At 39.1% G+C, this 14,241-nt stretch overlaps 2 protein-coding genes across 11 annotated transcripts in view; one reads left to right on the top strand and one right to left on the bottom strand.

The window, feature by feature from the left end:
* The window catches only part of LOC741253 (uncharacterized), a 119,822-nt gene extending 119,020 nt beyond the window's left edge, over positions 1-802 (bottom strand). Inside the window, exons 1-2 of the mRNA XM_063813277.1 lie at positions 713-802; positions 23-636 (exon numbers count right to left, since the gene is read on the bottom strand). Of these exons, the coding sequence (XP_063669347.1) occupies positions 23-636; positions 713-802 (704 nt within the window). The remainder of the gene's footprint in view (positions 1-22; positions 637-712) is intronic.
* The window catches only part of REV3L (REV3 like, DNA directed polymerase zeta catalytic subunit), a 193,136-nt gene continuing 179,396 nt past the window's right edge, over positions 502-14,241 (top strand). For 6 of the 10 annotated variants that reach the window (XR_010157764.1, XR_010157763.1, XR_010157765.1 and 3 more), the window contains exon 1: positions 611-939. Coding sequence is in view for 3 of the 10 variants with exons in the window: in XM_016956167.4 (XP_016811656.1) it covers positions 801-939 (139 nt within the window). In the remaining 7 variants the exon portion in view is untranslated. Of the gene's footprint in view, positions 940-11,560; positions 11,692-14,241 lie in introns of those variants that run through there. The other 4 variants (XM_063812636.1, XM_016956170.4, XM_003950901.6 and 1 more) reach the window with 3 other exon arrangements.

Below are 14,241 nucleotides of genomic sequence, written 5' to 3'. Positions count from 1 at the left end.
TCACGCGGGCGGATTTTCTTACCTTGTGAAAAACCGTCTCAGCGGCTGCCCCCGCCTCCTCTGCTGGATGTGAAATGGCGGTCGGCGAGGCAAGTGTGAGCATCGCAGCTCCTGCCAATCCTGCATAGCCGCCAAAACGGCCCCGAACACTGGCGCCCCCCTCCCGCAACCCCCTCGGAGCCCATCCATGAGATCGGTGCTCCGCCGCCCCTTCCGCTGCCCCTCACCCAGGTGACCGTGCCCGCCAGCCGAGTCATCGATCCCGCGCGGGTCCTGCCGGCCGCCGGCCGCCTCCCTCGCCGCGTGCCCGGGGAGGGGGAGAAAGCCCCTTCTCGGCCCCCGCCCTCCGTGTCCCGCCTGGGCGCCCGCCCTCTCGCTCCTTTTCCCGCCGAGCCCCCTCCCCCGCACTACTCGCAGCCTCCCTTCGCCACACACACCCCCCCTCTCCCCTCCCTCCAGTGGTTGCGTCCGTGACATCATCATCATGGCAACAAGAGCTGCAGCCTGGGACCGAGGAGCCCGTGTGATTCCCGGCGGTGGCGGCAGTGGCGGCAGCACCAGCACCGACGAAAGCTCGAGGGCTTCTCTCCTGCGGCCCCTTGCCGGGTGCTCCTGAGGAGGCGGCGGCAGCAGCGCCTATACCGCCCCGCCCGCCGCTCCTCGAGGTGCCTCTGTGTGAGGGGAGGGGGCCGTGCCGAGAAGGGGAGGGGGCGCCGCCGCCGCTGCGGAGGGAGCCGCCGCCGCTGCTGCTGCCGCTGCCGGGTCGCCAGTGAAGGGAGGCAGTGGCGGCGGCGGCGAACATGTTTTCAGTAAGGATAGTGACTGCAGACTACTACATGGCCAGCCCGCTGCAGGGGCTGGATACCTGCCAATCCCCCCTCACCCAGGCCCCTGTCAAGAAGGTGCCGGTGGTGCGAGTCTTCGGAGCGACCCCGGCAGGTAAGCGGGCGCCGGGCGCGGGGCGGGAGCGGGAGTCGGCGGGGCGCCGGGGCCGCCCTCCCCGCCGCGCACACGCGCGCACGCCGCCGGCGCCGGCCGTCTCCGTGGATCGCTGCCGCGTCTTCCCTCCCCTCCGCCCTCCTCGCCTTTTCTCTCGTGCGTGACAAGAGGCGCAAAAATGTGGGTCCGCGCGAGCGCTGCGCGGCGCCCCCACCCCCGGGCAGGGAGGTGGCGAGCGCCGCGTGTTTACACTGCGTGTGGCGGCCGGGAGCGGGAGCCGCACTCCAGGGCGCGGGCCGGGAGAGCGAAAGCCGCGGGCGCCCCGGACGGCGGGCCAGGTGGCCGCGCCATGTCCATCGGTGGACGGGTTCGTAGGGCCTGCTCTGAGGTCGGTCGCTAGTGGGACATCCCTTGTGTCCCCCAAGTGCCGCTTTCTGGAAACGGGGAAGTGTCAGCCTTGTTGTCAGTCGCTCCCCATGGTCTCTTCTCACCCTCGCTCTCCTCTGCCAGTTCCGGAGATGCAGTGGGCCGGAGAGAGTGGCGCTTGGGGCCAGATAATCTTTCTCACTGGGGTGACCGTGTGGCTCTGCTGTGAGTGCAGGTCGTGACTCCTTAGAGTTTAGTGCCTGAGCGTCTGGGGACAGGGCAGCATCCTTAGGTGCAGTGCTTTCAGGAAATGTGCATCCATGGAAGTAGGAAATGCGTGTTTATGTTGCCCAATCTAAAACATCACACTTAATGGGGTGAATTTATTAGGAACCACAGCCAGACTCAGCAGCACAGACATTTTGAAATGCTCCTAGGCTGGGCTGTAGGATTGCGTTTTAAGTACAGGTATATATTTTTTAAACACACCTATGTTGAAGAAGGGGTGGGAAGGGGAGACAGCCGTGACAGAAGGTACGTTCTCAAAAACTCTTGGGGCTTATGATAATATAAAAAAGATAGAGGCCCAATTTACTAGGTGTTTTAAAATGGTTTTGCTTTTTTGCATGCTTTGAACTGCTTCTATGAAATAATGGAGTTCTAGGAAATAATGCATCTTAGGAAAGGTTGTTCTTCCCTCTAGCTATGAATTGCCCTATGGGATTTTAGATAGCATTTCCCACTTGATGCTCCTTGCCCTCATCACCATTCATCTTATTACTACAGTCATTTTCTGTGGACTACCAAGATAATAGCGCTTTCCCAAACACAAGCACTCATTTTAAACCAGTTATCTTTTAATGTGAATTCTCTTTGTTAAAATGTCAATGTCGTGAGATTTGGTAGCATATTCCTATTTAAACTAGTGAATATGATCTTGATATGAACCTTGAAAGATGGGGATATTTGAGTGCTTTTAACGTGTTGAAAGTGTAACACTTGAAACTTTGGAGGCTGGGAAATCGAGGCGATGAAGTGTTCTATAAGATAGGTTTTCTGCCCTTTTAAATATAGTGGTGCTGTCTTTGTTTCCAATTGGAATTTCAGTGTAATGCACTGTTCTCACTTCAGATGCAGAGGAAGGATAAAATAGTGAAGTTGATATGGCCCTGTTCAGCCAAATTTCCGAATCATAAAGTGACATGCTAATAAGATATACTGTGGCATTTCTGTGTATTACAGCTTGTATGGTTTGAGTTACTTTTCCACACATAATTTTTTCTCCTCCACACAAGCCATTAAATATGTTTCCCTGAGAGATAGTCGAGCTTTGTTGTATAGGAAAGTTTCGTTTGTGGAAATAAATGAGTTTCACTGTAAGCTAATGTAATTCTATTACGTGAGGAAATGTTCCTTAAAAAATAAAGAATATTATATACTGTTGTTTTCCTGAATATTTTTTAAAAGACACATTAACTATTTCCTATTTCATCCTTCATGGACATCCCACAATAGATTACCAGCGCCTTAAAAAAAAAAAACAAAAACGAAAAAACCAAAGACTAAAAACCCCCATTGGGGTTTTTTTTTTTGGTACATACTTTGAAATTTATATTTTAAATGAATTAAAAAGTAACACTTTTATATGTACATTGAAAGACATAAAACTTGATATAGAGAAAGTCAAATTTTAAATTGTTAAGGATTATCAAATTGAATTTGCCATGTAGTTCACAGTTTCCAACAAAATGTTTGTTTCAACAAGAAAAAATTTGAAGTCATTGGCATACATTTAGAGTTTACACTTTTCATAAACCAAGCCAGCATTTTTATTAGCACGTCAGAAACTCCCAGTGAGATTAATATTAATTAAACATAATCAAAAACTGCAGAATTACCTGCTTTTGAATTATCTCCCCAAGGAAAACTAGTCCAATAAAATAAAACTTGAAAATTATTAATATAAAAGAGAGGCCAGTCTGACTTAGTAAAACTCTGAATGCTAGAATTTTTAATGAAGACAGATTTATTTGAAAGTAAAGATGTAAACATAATGCAAAGATATAAACATGGTTTGTATTATATCTTTATAGTTTATATCTTTACTAACAAGTAAAGTAAGGTAATAAAAATGTGTAACACATGATAAACCTATGCTACATAAAATAGCATAAACATACTTTTTTCATATATAAGAATTACTTTGGGAGGTCCTTAATGCTTTACTTTGGTTTGGAGAGAAAATGTTTTAAAATTGAGTTTGCCTTACAAATGAGATCCTGAAAAATAGCAACCAAAGATATTTTTTCTCAAATGAAGTGGCTGTTTCAAAATTATATTACAAATTCTGAACTGATTGGATTAATACCCTTTTACTAGTTTAGTTTTTCTATTATTGCATGAAAAGCATTTTTCTGCTTTAGAAAACCGTCCAGTTGACTTTTGATTGTTCTGTGTTTTGAGGACGTATCTTGAGTAATTTAAGAAATAAAGTGTTTTGGGTTTAAAAGCTCCCATGTCTTAAGTTGGTGAAATTTGAAAAGGTATTTTTAAAAAGAGGGATATTCAGGGCTGGGTGCTGTGGCTCATGCCTGTAATCCCAACACTTTGGAAGGCAGAGGCAGGAGGATCGCTTGAACCCAGGAGTTGGAGACCAGCCTGGGCGACATAGTCTGTACAAAACAAACAAACAAACAAAATTGGCTGGGCATGGTGGTGTGCACCTGTAGTACTAGCTATTTGGAAAGCTGAGACAGGAGAATCGCTTCAGCCCAGAAGGTTGAGGCTGCAGTGAGCCAAGATCACGCCACTGCACTCCAGCCTGGGCAACAGAGCAAGATCCTGTCTTTAAAAAAAAAAAAAAAAAGTTGGGGGGGGGGATATTCAGATTTGAATGGTAAATCCTGACTGATTTAATCCCTTGCCAACTGAGGATATTGATTCCTAAGGGAATCACTTAAAGTTTCTTCATCTGAGTTATGGAATTTTTTAAAAAACAAAAACAAATTTCCTCTCCATTTTTTAAACTAGTTTTTAAAATGTCTTGAACATTATTTTGACATAATCAAATTGAGCAGTATCATTTGTAGAATAAATTGTTAATTTTTTCTTTTATAACAACATTTTGGTAACTTGTTTTAATGGAGGGAAGAAAGGTTGTGAATAAAGTATAGGACAATGTTTTTTCATTTAGATTTGAATATAGGTGTGACCACTCAGAGGATTCACTACAAATGAAATCATCAGGCTTCATTTAAGGATTTGACTGAGGTGGACTTGGGAAGCTGTCCATTTTCCACATCTCGACTTTTGCTTAGTTGCTTGATGTAACTCACTTCATGCTGAGTTTAGACAGCTCTCACAGTTTCCTCAGCACCAGGTTAAACAGAACTATCCTTTCAAAGAGCTTCCCTGCTGAGATGCAGAGTAGGAGTAAATAGAAGAGTGTGGGATGTCCACAAAGCAAGTAATTAAACAAAGTAGGCCAGACAGACTATAGAGGGAGCTGCTTGTCTTTAAGATTACTCTAAGGAACTCTGCCACTTCCTCTAGCTTAGTGAATATTTTGGTAGATTGTTCTAGATACTGTTAGCCATGAAATCAAGCTTTTCAACATAAGGAATTGATAATTCTGAAATGCTATATAAGTTTATGTAGATGCTTATCCAATTATAAATATATTCTCATTGTTTATATTTTATAAAATTAAATATAAGAAACTACCAGAATAATCTTTTTTTTTTTTTGGTAAATTGGAGTTAAATTTGTAATAAGAATAATTTTGAAAATTAGCGTGTATCAACAACTCAGGTTCAAAAGTTTCTCTAATAGAATCTGCTTTGTTCATAGTCTGTTTTTTACTAAGCTATTTAAAAATATTTTAAGATCATATAACACCTATTTGATTACAATTATTGGAGAGATTTTCAGGTACACTATGGAGATGTAATGACTCATCACAAACAAATTGGTCACTTTTTTTAAAGTAGGTATTTGAAGCCCTGAGTAGCAAGTTGTTTTAGCTTAAAGTGCCTTAAGAACAGCTTTACCCTCCAGAAGCTCACAATGTAGTAGAGATGATGAGCATGTAAACTTCAGTCAAATGCAGTATGACTGGACTATAGAAATGTGTATAAGACAAAGCAAGGATTCATTGGGAGACATGTTCTATATCCAGGCAAAAAGGGGAGTCAGGGAAGACTTCGTGAAGGAAATATGGATTAGTCATGTTAAAGGAATTTTTAAGGAACTTAAAATTTCAGATAGAGGAACAGCTACAAGGTAATTGACAGATGAAGACAACTGCTCTTTGCAGGGCAGTTTGGCAATGTATATTAGAATCCTTGAAGTGTTCTTTTTTGACCCAGTAATTCTAGTTTTAGGGATTTTAATCTATGAGCATAAATATTTTGGCAAATCTGGCTGTCTTTTGAATCCGTGTACTTCTTTTCATAATCCATCACCACCCTAAACTACTAGCATTTTTGGTCAGGTTTACTACAGTAGCCTCCTAATCTTGGTTTATCCCAATCTACTTTGTCCCCTTCTGATCTGTTTCCTACACTGTAATCAGAGGGATCTTTTAAAAATGCAAACCTGATTACATCACCCTACTGTTTGATATGCTTCAGTAGCTTTCCATTGCATTCAGGATATGGACAAAACTCTGTGTCTTATATGGTGGCATCTGCCTGTCTTACAAGGTCTTGCATAGTCTGGCCCTTACCTTTCTGTCTAGTCATGACTTGAGCCATGTTCTTGACTTACTCTTTTTGTTCCAGCCTTGTTGGCCTTATCTCAGTCCCTTGTTCTTGCCATGCTCCTTCCCATAGTGAGGGCTTTGTACCTGCCGTTGCCCCTGCCGAGAATGTTTTTACTTTTCTTTCACCTAAACTTCGATTTATCTTTCCTCAGGGAAGGCTTCCCTATCACAGACTCTCAAAGCACCATGAACTCTCCTCATAGCACTTGCTGTCATTGTAATTTCATATGTGTTGGAGATTAACATCTGTTTTTCCAAATAGATTGTAACCTCCAGAAATCCTGATAATGTGTTTCTTTTTCCTCACCATTATAGAGTTAATGCTTACCACAGTGCTTGAAACTCGTCTATTAATTCTTGGAACTCATTTGTGGCAAGGATTAATAAATAGATGATAATCATCACAGAGAACAACTCTAAGTGTTCAACAATTGGCAAATGGTTGCATAAACTGGGTATATTCATTTGGGAGGATGTGTTTAAAACGTTGTAGAAGTATATGTAATAACATGGGAAAGTGCTGTCATATTATGTGAAAAAATTAGTTTACAAAATAGTCACTTATTAAAAGTGTGGAAAAAAATACGCCGAAGTATAAAAGTTGGTTATCTCTGGAAGGTATGTTTTATATTTTCAGATTTTTTACAGAGAACATGTGCTGATTTTATAATTTAAAAAAACCATATACAAAATTAAGGAAAAATTGATTTTCTAGATATGGTTCCAGAAATGTAGTGGGAGACATGAGATTCGTAATGGTCTCCAAAATATGTGTCAACCAAAATGCATGATTGCATGATGATCATATTGAACTTAATTATATAAATTCCATTTAGAAATTGCAAAATGATTCATATATTAAAGCAAGCCAGTAATTTCTGGTTGTATTATTCTTACTTGTATGTAAAGTGGTTTTAATTTTAAAATGTTTTGAAAAGTAACATGGTTTTGGCACATGACAGCACTAAAACAGAGTAAAGACTAGAATTAACTTAAATATATATGAGAGCTTAATATAGGTTGAGCATCCCTTATCCAAAACTCCATAATCTGAAATCCTTCAAAATCTGAAATGTTTTGAGCACCAACATGATGCCACAAGTAGAAAATTCCACACCTGACCTCATGATGGGTCGCAGTCAAAACTTCGTTTCAGGCTGGATGCAGTGGCTCATGTCTGTAATCCCAACACTTTGGGAGGCTAAGGTGGGAGGATTGCTTCAGCCCAGGAGTTCAAGACCAGCCTGGGCAACATGGAAAGACGCTATCTCTACAAAAAAATACAAAAGTTAGCCAGGCAGGGTGGTACACGTTTGTGGTTCCAGCTACTTGGGAGGCTGAGGCAGGAGGATCGCTTGAGCCCAGGAGGTGAAGGCTGCAGTGAGCCATGATTGTATGACTGCATTCCAGCCTGGGTGACAGAGCAAGTCCCTGTCTCAAAAACAACCAAAACAACTTTGTTTCATGTGTAACATTATTTAAAATTATATAAAATTACATTCAGGTTTGGTCCCATCCTCAGAATATCTCATGTATATGCAAATATTCTAAAATCTGAAACACTTCTGGTCCCAAGCATTTCAGATAAGGGATATTCAACTTGTATATGAAAATGGATCCCACCTTCATTTATGAGTAGGGAAAAGAAGAATTGTTTAATAAACAGTGTTGGGATAGCCAGTTAGTCATCTGGAAAAATAATGTTGGCTTCCAGAGGAGTTAAAGATTTAAATATGAAACAAAGAAACAAAAAAGGTAGGGTAATTATTTTTTACGTAATCCAGGATTGGTGAAGTCCTTTAATAGCATACTGGGTTGCTGGATTTTAGGACATAATAATAAAATTCTGTATAGGGGAAAAAATCAAAGTTAAAAGAGAAACAGACTAGTAAAACTTATTTGTATACTTCACAAAGGGCTAAGTTCCTCTTAATACAAAGAACTAGAAAATAATCCAGTAGAAAAATTAGCAAAGAGAATTCATATGAAAAAATGTACAACTTTATTTATAATATAATAAAGATGTAAATTCAAGCTACAACATACTCTTTGTCACCTATCAAATGAGCAAAGGTTATGTATAGTATAACTCGGGAAAGGTGAGAAGAGAAAATGGTCAGCCTCATACATTGCTGGTGGGATTATAAAGTATTCATACTCTATAGAAAGCAGTTTGAAAATGGTTTTCAAAAATTAAAACACAGATTTATTTCGTTCTAGTAATTCCATTATAGGATTTTATTCTCTAGAAGATTTTGCATATATGTCAAATAAATATCTAAGAATATTTGTGGCAGCATTATTTGTTACTGCAAAAGATTGGAAACATGCTAAACATATCAGTAGGAAAGTAGTTAGGTGAATTATGGTGTATATATTCAACAGAATACTAGTCAGCCTTTAAAAATCATGAGAGAATACTATGTGTACTGCTGTGGTGCTATGTCAAAGATATGAGGAAAAAAAGCAAGAGGCATGACTGCATGTGCAGTTTGCTGCCATTCGTGTGGTTAAAATATATATTTTTATGTGCTATATATGCCTATGTATTAGAATAAAATTCTTTATTATTATAAAATCCATATGTGTGTGTGTGTGTGTGTATATATATATATGTGTGTGTGTGTATATATATATATATATATATAGGCAGATATAGAATGTAATGTGCATGGGAGGATACGGGAGAGTCTGATGACAGTAATTGCTCCAGTGTGTAGAAGTGGTTGCCTAGAGGACAAAGATAGACTAACTTTTAAAGTATACTGTTTGGTAATTTTTCAGTATTTTAAAATCATGTGCATGTAATACTATTCAAAGGTAATATTTTTAAGTTATGTTTTGCTTACAGGAATTGGTAAGAAGGAAAAAATAAGAGACCATAATAGTTGTTATAAACAAATGATTACTGCAATACTGTTTTTAACTTTAGTTATTGTTAGAGATCTTCTAATTCAAGGTTTTCAGTTGATGTTACATGGCTCACAGAGGGGTAGTCCTAGTAGAATGGGGGCTGAAGGAAGGCGTTGGGGTTCCTGTGAACAAATAGCATGGTGAGTGACAACCAACAGTTAAAACCAGCATACTGCTCCTTTTGATATTTTAAGTGCATTAAATGAGGTGTGCCTTACTACTTGGAATCTACTTCAGCAGCCAGCCACAGTGTACAGCTGCCTTTTGTGGGAAAGGGATCATGGAATTGTTACTGGAGTTTGTATTCACGGTGCCGAAGGAACATGCCACCTACCACAAGGTGCAACCCACTTACAATGAGAGGACAAGGAAGCAGGGAGGGTGTCCCTGGTGGCCCAGCTCCAGGCCTGACTATCTGTATTCACCTGTATTGGATGCTGCTCACCACGTGCGTTTGATATGCTCTGCAAGGTGACTGCCTAATAGTGCATGTATGTTTGTCAGAAATAAAGCATGATTTTAATTTTGAAATATTCTTGATGTGAAAAAGTTTGATTTTGAAATTCATATTAAAATTTTCAGCATTACATGTGTCAAAAAATATCTACCATAACACTTTACATTTTTTCTTCTGTAATTAGAAAATATGATAATTTTTTTTCACCAGGCACTGTGTAGATGCCTCCAAATGCCCTCCTGTTGTCCAGTGTGCTAAAATTTCTTTTGCTGACAAGTTTTGTTTGCAATGTTAAAAGGGTTGAGAAGCATCATTCTAGTCAAATGTACTCATTTTGCATGAAGAAAACTGAAATCTACATAGCAGGCTCAGGGATTTGTCCAGTGTCCTACAGTTGGTTGGTGTGAGGCTGGCTTTGAAAATTGGGGATCTTGGATCTTGACTCTTCAGCTCTCATCACCTCACAGTGACCCCCTCTCCCCCCGAAACATGAGGGAATATTGGAGGAAGGCATTGATGATAATTGAAAGACAAAAATACAGAACCTCAGAGGAATTATTAAAAGAACTGCACATATGTAGTTCAGAAATCTTTGAGACCCTACTGTATCTAATAGTGCTTAGAATCTTCTTATATAATAATATTATTAATATTCTGTAATCTAGAATAGATTATAGTAGGATTCGTTTTATGATGACTTGGGCTGTATCTTTAAGAAAACAAAAGATTATAGCAAAAGGAGTTTAGGGCAAACAAATAAAAATTGATACTAAAATCATATGTATGCTATTTCCAAAAAAGGGAGGAGGGAATATATGAGACCTTTCAAGTTCCTCTGGTACTATAATTACATTTTCTCTCATCTTGCTTTTGATTGGATTAGAATTCACTCAATTAAAGATAATCTAGGGCCAGGCACCTATAATCCCAGCACTTTGGGAGGCAGAGGCAGGAAGATTGCCTGAGCCCAGGATTTTGAGACCAGTCTGGGCAACATGGCAAGACCCCATCTCTTTAAGAAGAAAAAAAAAAAAAATCGAAGTGAAAAATGATTCAAGTCTAAATAGGTTGGGTTAAAGTAGGTTTTAGAGGATATTGTCATTGGTGCTGGATATTTCAAAGAAATAGTTTGAACTTACTTATAAAGTAAGAAATGGGCCATGGTATGAGGTATATCACTCTGGTATCTGGCTGCCATTTTAACATCATAGTGATAATAAGAGGAAATAATGGGAGTTAAGGAACAGTAAACTTTGGGTGAAATTGTGTTAACTTGTAATTTCCATGTAGATACAGATAAGGCAGGAATGAGTGTCTTAGGCAATTAGAAATAACTCAGTCTACTGTCCAAACATGATGTGGATTTTGAGACCAAAACAAATTATAAGTAAAAGTAAGACCCTCTTAATGACAGCCTATTTAACCTTTTTGGTGTTTTTGTTTGGTGTGTGTGTGTGTTTTCTGTCGTTCCTTCTAAGTTTTCCAGATGATCTTGTGTTTCTTCCAGCTCTCTGTGGGTTTTTAAATATTTCATTTTATAAATGAAAAATACTTTGTTGCTTAATTAGCATTGGTAAACTGGACTGTTTTCTGTAGCAGAAATTGAATACAAGCCTAGCAAAGTAAATTCTGAGAAAAATGAGTAGTAATTGTCAATGGAAAATTTCGTGGTTTTTTTTTTCTTTTTTGGCCAATTCTATTTTTTTAGATGATAGTTTTGGGAAATACTAAGAATTTGAGCTCAATTTACTTTGGGGCAGTTATTTAATTTTCTTTGGGTTCAGAGAGCATTACTACTATATAAACAATTCAAATAATAAAAGAAAGTATGTTACCTCAAAAATGCCTTGTGTAATATATAACAGTTCACAAGATTACTATTTTTCTTCCATTTATTACGATTACCAAGGAAGTATAACAAGAATTAAAAGAAATATATTATTTTGCATATATATTTATACTTCAAAGTAATTTATATACTAAATTAGGTTTTGTTTGAGATGGTGAAATGAAAGACTTTGTAAATAAGAATACATGTTGATATGTGAAAAATGTAAAGTTAAAACATGTTGGCATACTCCTAGTTTCTCAGAACAAGAAAATGACTAATCTAAATTTCATTTCAGAATAAAACCCAAGACAAGCCACATAAAAGCAACCTAAAAATTAAACTGTCATCATATTATTTGTTTTAAAACTATGGAATAATATATCTGAGGAAGATTTCTCTCAAAATTGTTTTTCTCAATTTCAAGTAAGTAATTTATTTTGGTTAATATATTGGGGGTGAGGGGGGTGGGGGTGAGCCTTGGCATTGAAGTTGGTAAATCCTACTCACCCTTAACTAACAACTTAAATATCAACCTCTTTAAAGCCTTCTGTGACTCCTTTGCCCATTCCCAAAGATTATCTCCTTGGTTTTCCAAGTCTTCATCCCCTTCCACATTGCTGTTAAAAAAGGATCTGTTACAATGGATATTGTGTTTGTCTCTAAGAATAGTCATGTGGCACTACCTTCATGGGCCCCACCTCATACTTCTCAACCCCACTGCCTTCTGTTGCTGAGAGACCCCGAGCAAGTTATTATACTTATGTTAGCCTTAATTTCCTCCTCTTTAAAGTGAGTTTTAATAATTTCTACAGCATAGCATTATTATGATTGAATAAGATAACCAGCTAATGTCTGGCATACGTAGTAACATAAATGTTACTTTCTTTACCTGTCTTATCTCCAGAATCTGCTACATTACCTCATATACTGAGTACTCTTTTAAAATGTTTGAATTGAAATGAAACATGGAATTTTTGTAGCAGGTATTCCTCACATTAGGAGAAACTAAAACATCTGCACATTGTGGTATGAGATTTTTTACATTTCGTTAGTGACATATCTACAGTCTAGGTAATTGCCTGTTTAAAACACTTTTTAAAAATTTGGCTATGTTTTATAAGTGGTCCATCAGGACCTGAAAAGAACCTTATTTTCCAAAGCTATCAGTAGTGCCTTAAAAAAAAAAGGTGATAGAACATGTTGAAAGTATGTATGCTAGATGTCACAGTAAAGGTGACATGTCAGTAGGATTTATTGCTCTCTTGTGAATTTGTAACACACACAAAAATGGAAGCCTTTGTATTTTAAACGTACTTAGGATTGTGGAATGTGGACTAAATGATTTATTATTGCCCAGAGCTTCACCTCTCATCACCATATATTTTCTACATACATTCCTAGGTTTTGTTTAATAACATTGTCTTTTACTTATTTATTTTTATTTATTTATTTTTTTGAGACAGAGTCTCACTCGATTGCCCAGGCTGGAGTGTAGTGGCACAATCTTGGCTCCGTGCAACCTCCACCTCCCGAGTTCAAATGATTCTCCTGCCTCAGCCTCCCAAGTAGCTGGAATTACAGCCACGTGCCACCACACCTGGCTACTTTTTGTATTTTTAGTAGAGATGGAATTTCACCATGTTGGCCAGGCTGGTTTCAAACTCCTGACCTCAGGTGATCTGCTCACCTTGGCCTCCCAAAGTGCCGGAATTACAGGCGTGAGCCATCACCACACCCCGGCATGTCTTTTAATTTTTTAATGAGGTCATTAGAAAGATATCCAAATTAATTATGATGTCTCACGCCTTAGTTGATAATGCTTAGTGTTTTGAAAATAGAAGCCATGTTATTATAGTTAAAAGACCTTAATTTTACGTCATTTTACTAAACGAGGTGGTAAACCGTTTATTAAGGACTGTGTGCCCTGTTGTAAGCGATTTAATCTTCACAACAGTTCTATAAAATAGGACTGTTATCCCCATTTTACAGTTGAGGAAATGAGGCATAGAGAGGTTAATTAACTTTGCCTAAAGTGTTGCAGCATAATGTTTACCTCATACCATGTGAGGATTAAATGAGAAAACATGTATTAGGCCATTACCCACTTAAACAGAAGAAACAGTGAAGCAGAATTTGAGATGAGTGTCTTCTAACACTTCCAGAATTTGATAATAGCCATTATTGAGATGTGACAGTGACCGTGAATATATTCTTATTCACATTTGTGTGTGTGTGTGTGTGTGTGTGTGTGTGTGAGAGATAGTAAACCCTGGTACTCTTAACCCATTTTTTTTTTCTGAAGCAATATTAATGTCTCCTCTCAAATTCATGCTCCCATTTGGACTGAAGTAATGTATTTGTGTTTACAAGGTGATAGTAAGATTTTAATATCAATCTGATATAAAATTTTTATAAGTTCAGTGTAATTAAATAGTATGTGGATATATTCTCATTGTGAAATTTAAAAAGCAGAACAGGTAAGGGAAAAATCTTCTTTGACCACCTATTCCCCTCTCTACTTGGATCAGCTTTTGTTGTATGATAAATCTCCCCAAAACATAGTGCTGTGAAACAATAGGCATTTGTTAGCCTAATTCTGGGCTGGGCTCAATTAAGCAATTCTGCTGCAGCTTATGTCTGGCCTTGCGGATGTGGCTGCAGTCAGCTGATGGGTCAGCTGGGAGCTGGTTGGTCTAGGATAGCTATGTCTGGATAATCCGTACTGGTTGTTTGCTTGGGTGATGGGGGCCATGTGTCTCCCGCAGGCTAGGCGTGGCTCTTTCACCTGGAGGCAGTAGTAGGGTTTACAGAAGTAACTAGTGACAGCAAGCCTCGTATATTTTCTGTTGTCCATAGGCCAAAGCAGATCAACATGGCCAATTCCAGAGTTGGTATGGGAGGGGTTTCCTAACTGAGTGGGGCTAATTAGGGGGCCATTACTGCAACAATCTATTATCCAACTGTTGCTGGCTA

Source organism: Pan troglodytes, chromosome 5 (assembly GCF_028858775.2).
Source record: "Pan troglodytes isolate AG18354 chromosome 5, NHGRI_mPanTro3-v2.0_pri, whole genome shotgun sequence".
NCBI classification, from domain to species: Eukaryota; Metazoa; Chordata; class Mammalia; order Primates; family Hominidae; genus Pan; species Pan troglodytes.
This window is presented reverse-complemented; position numbering and strand designations above follow the sequence as displayed.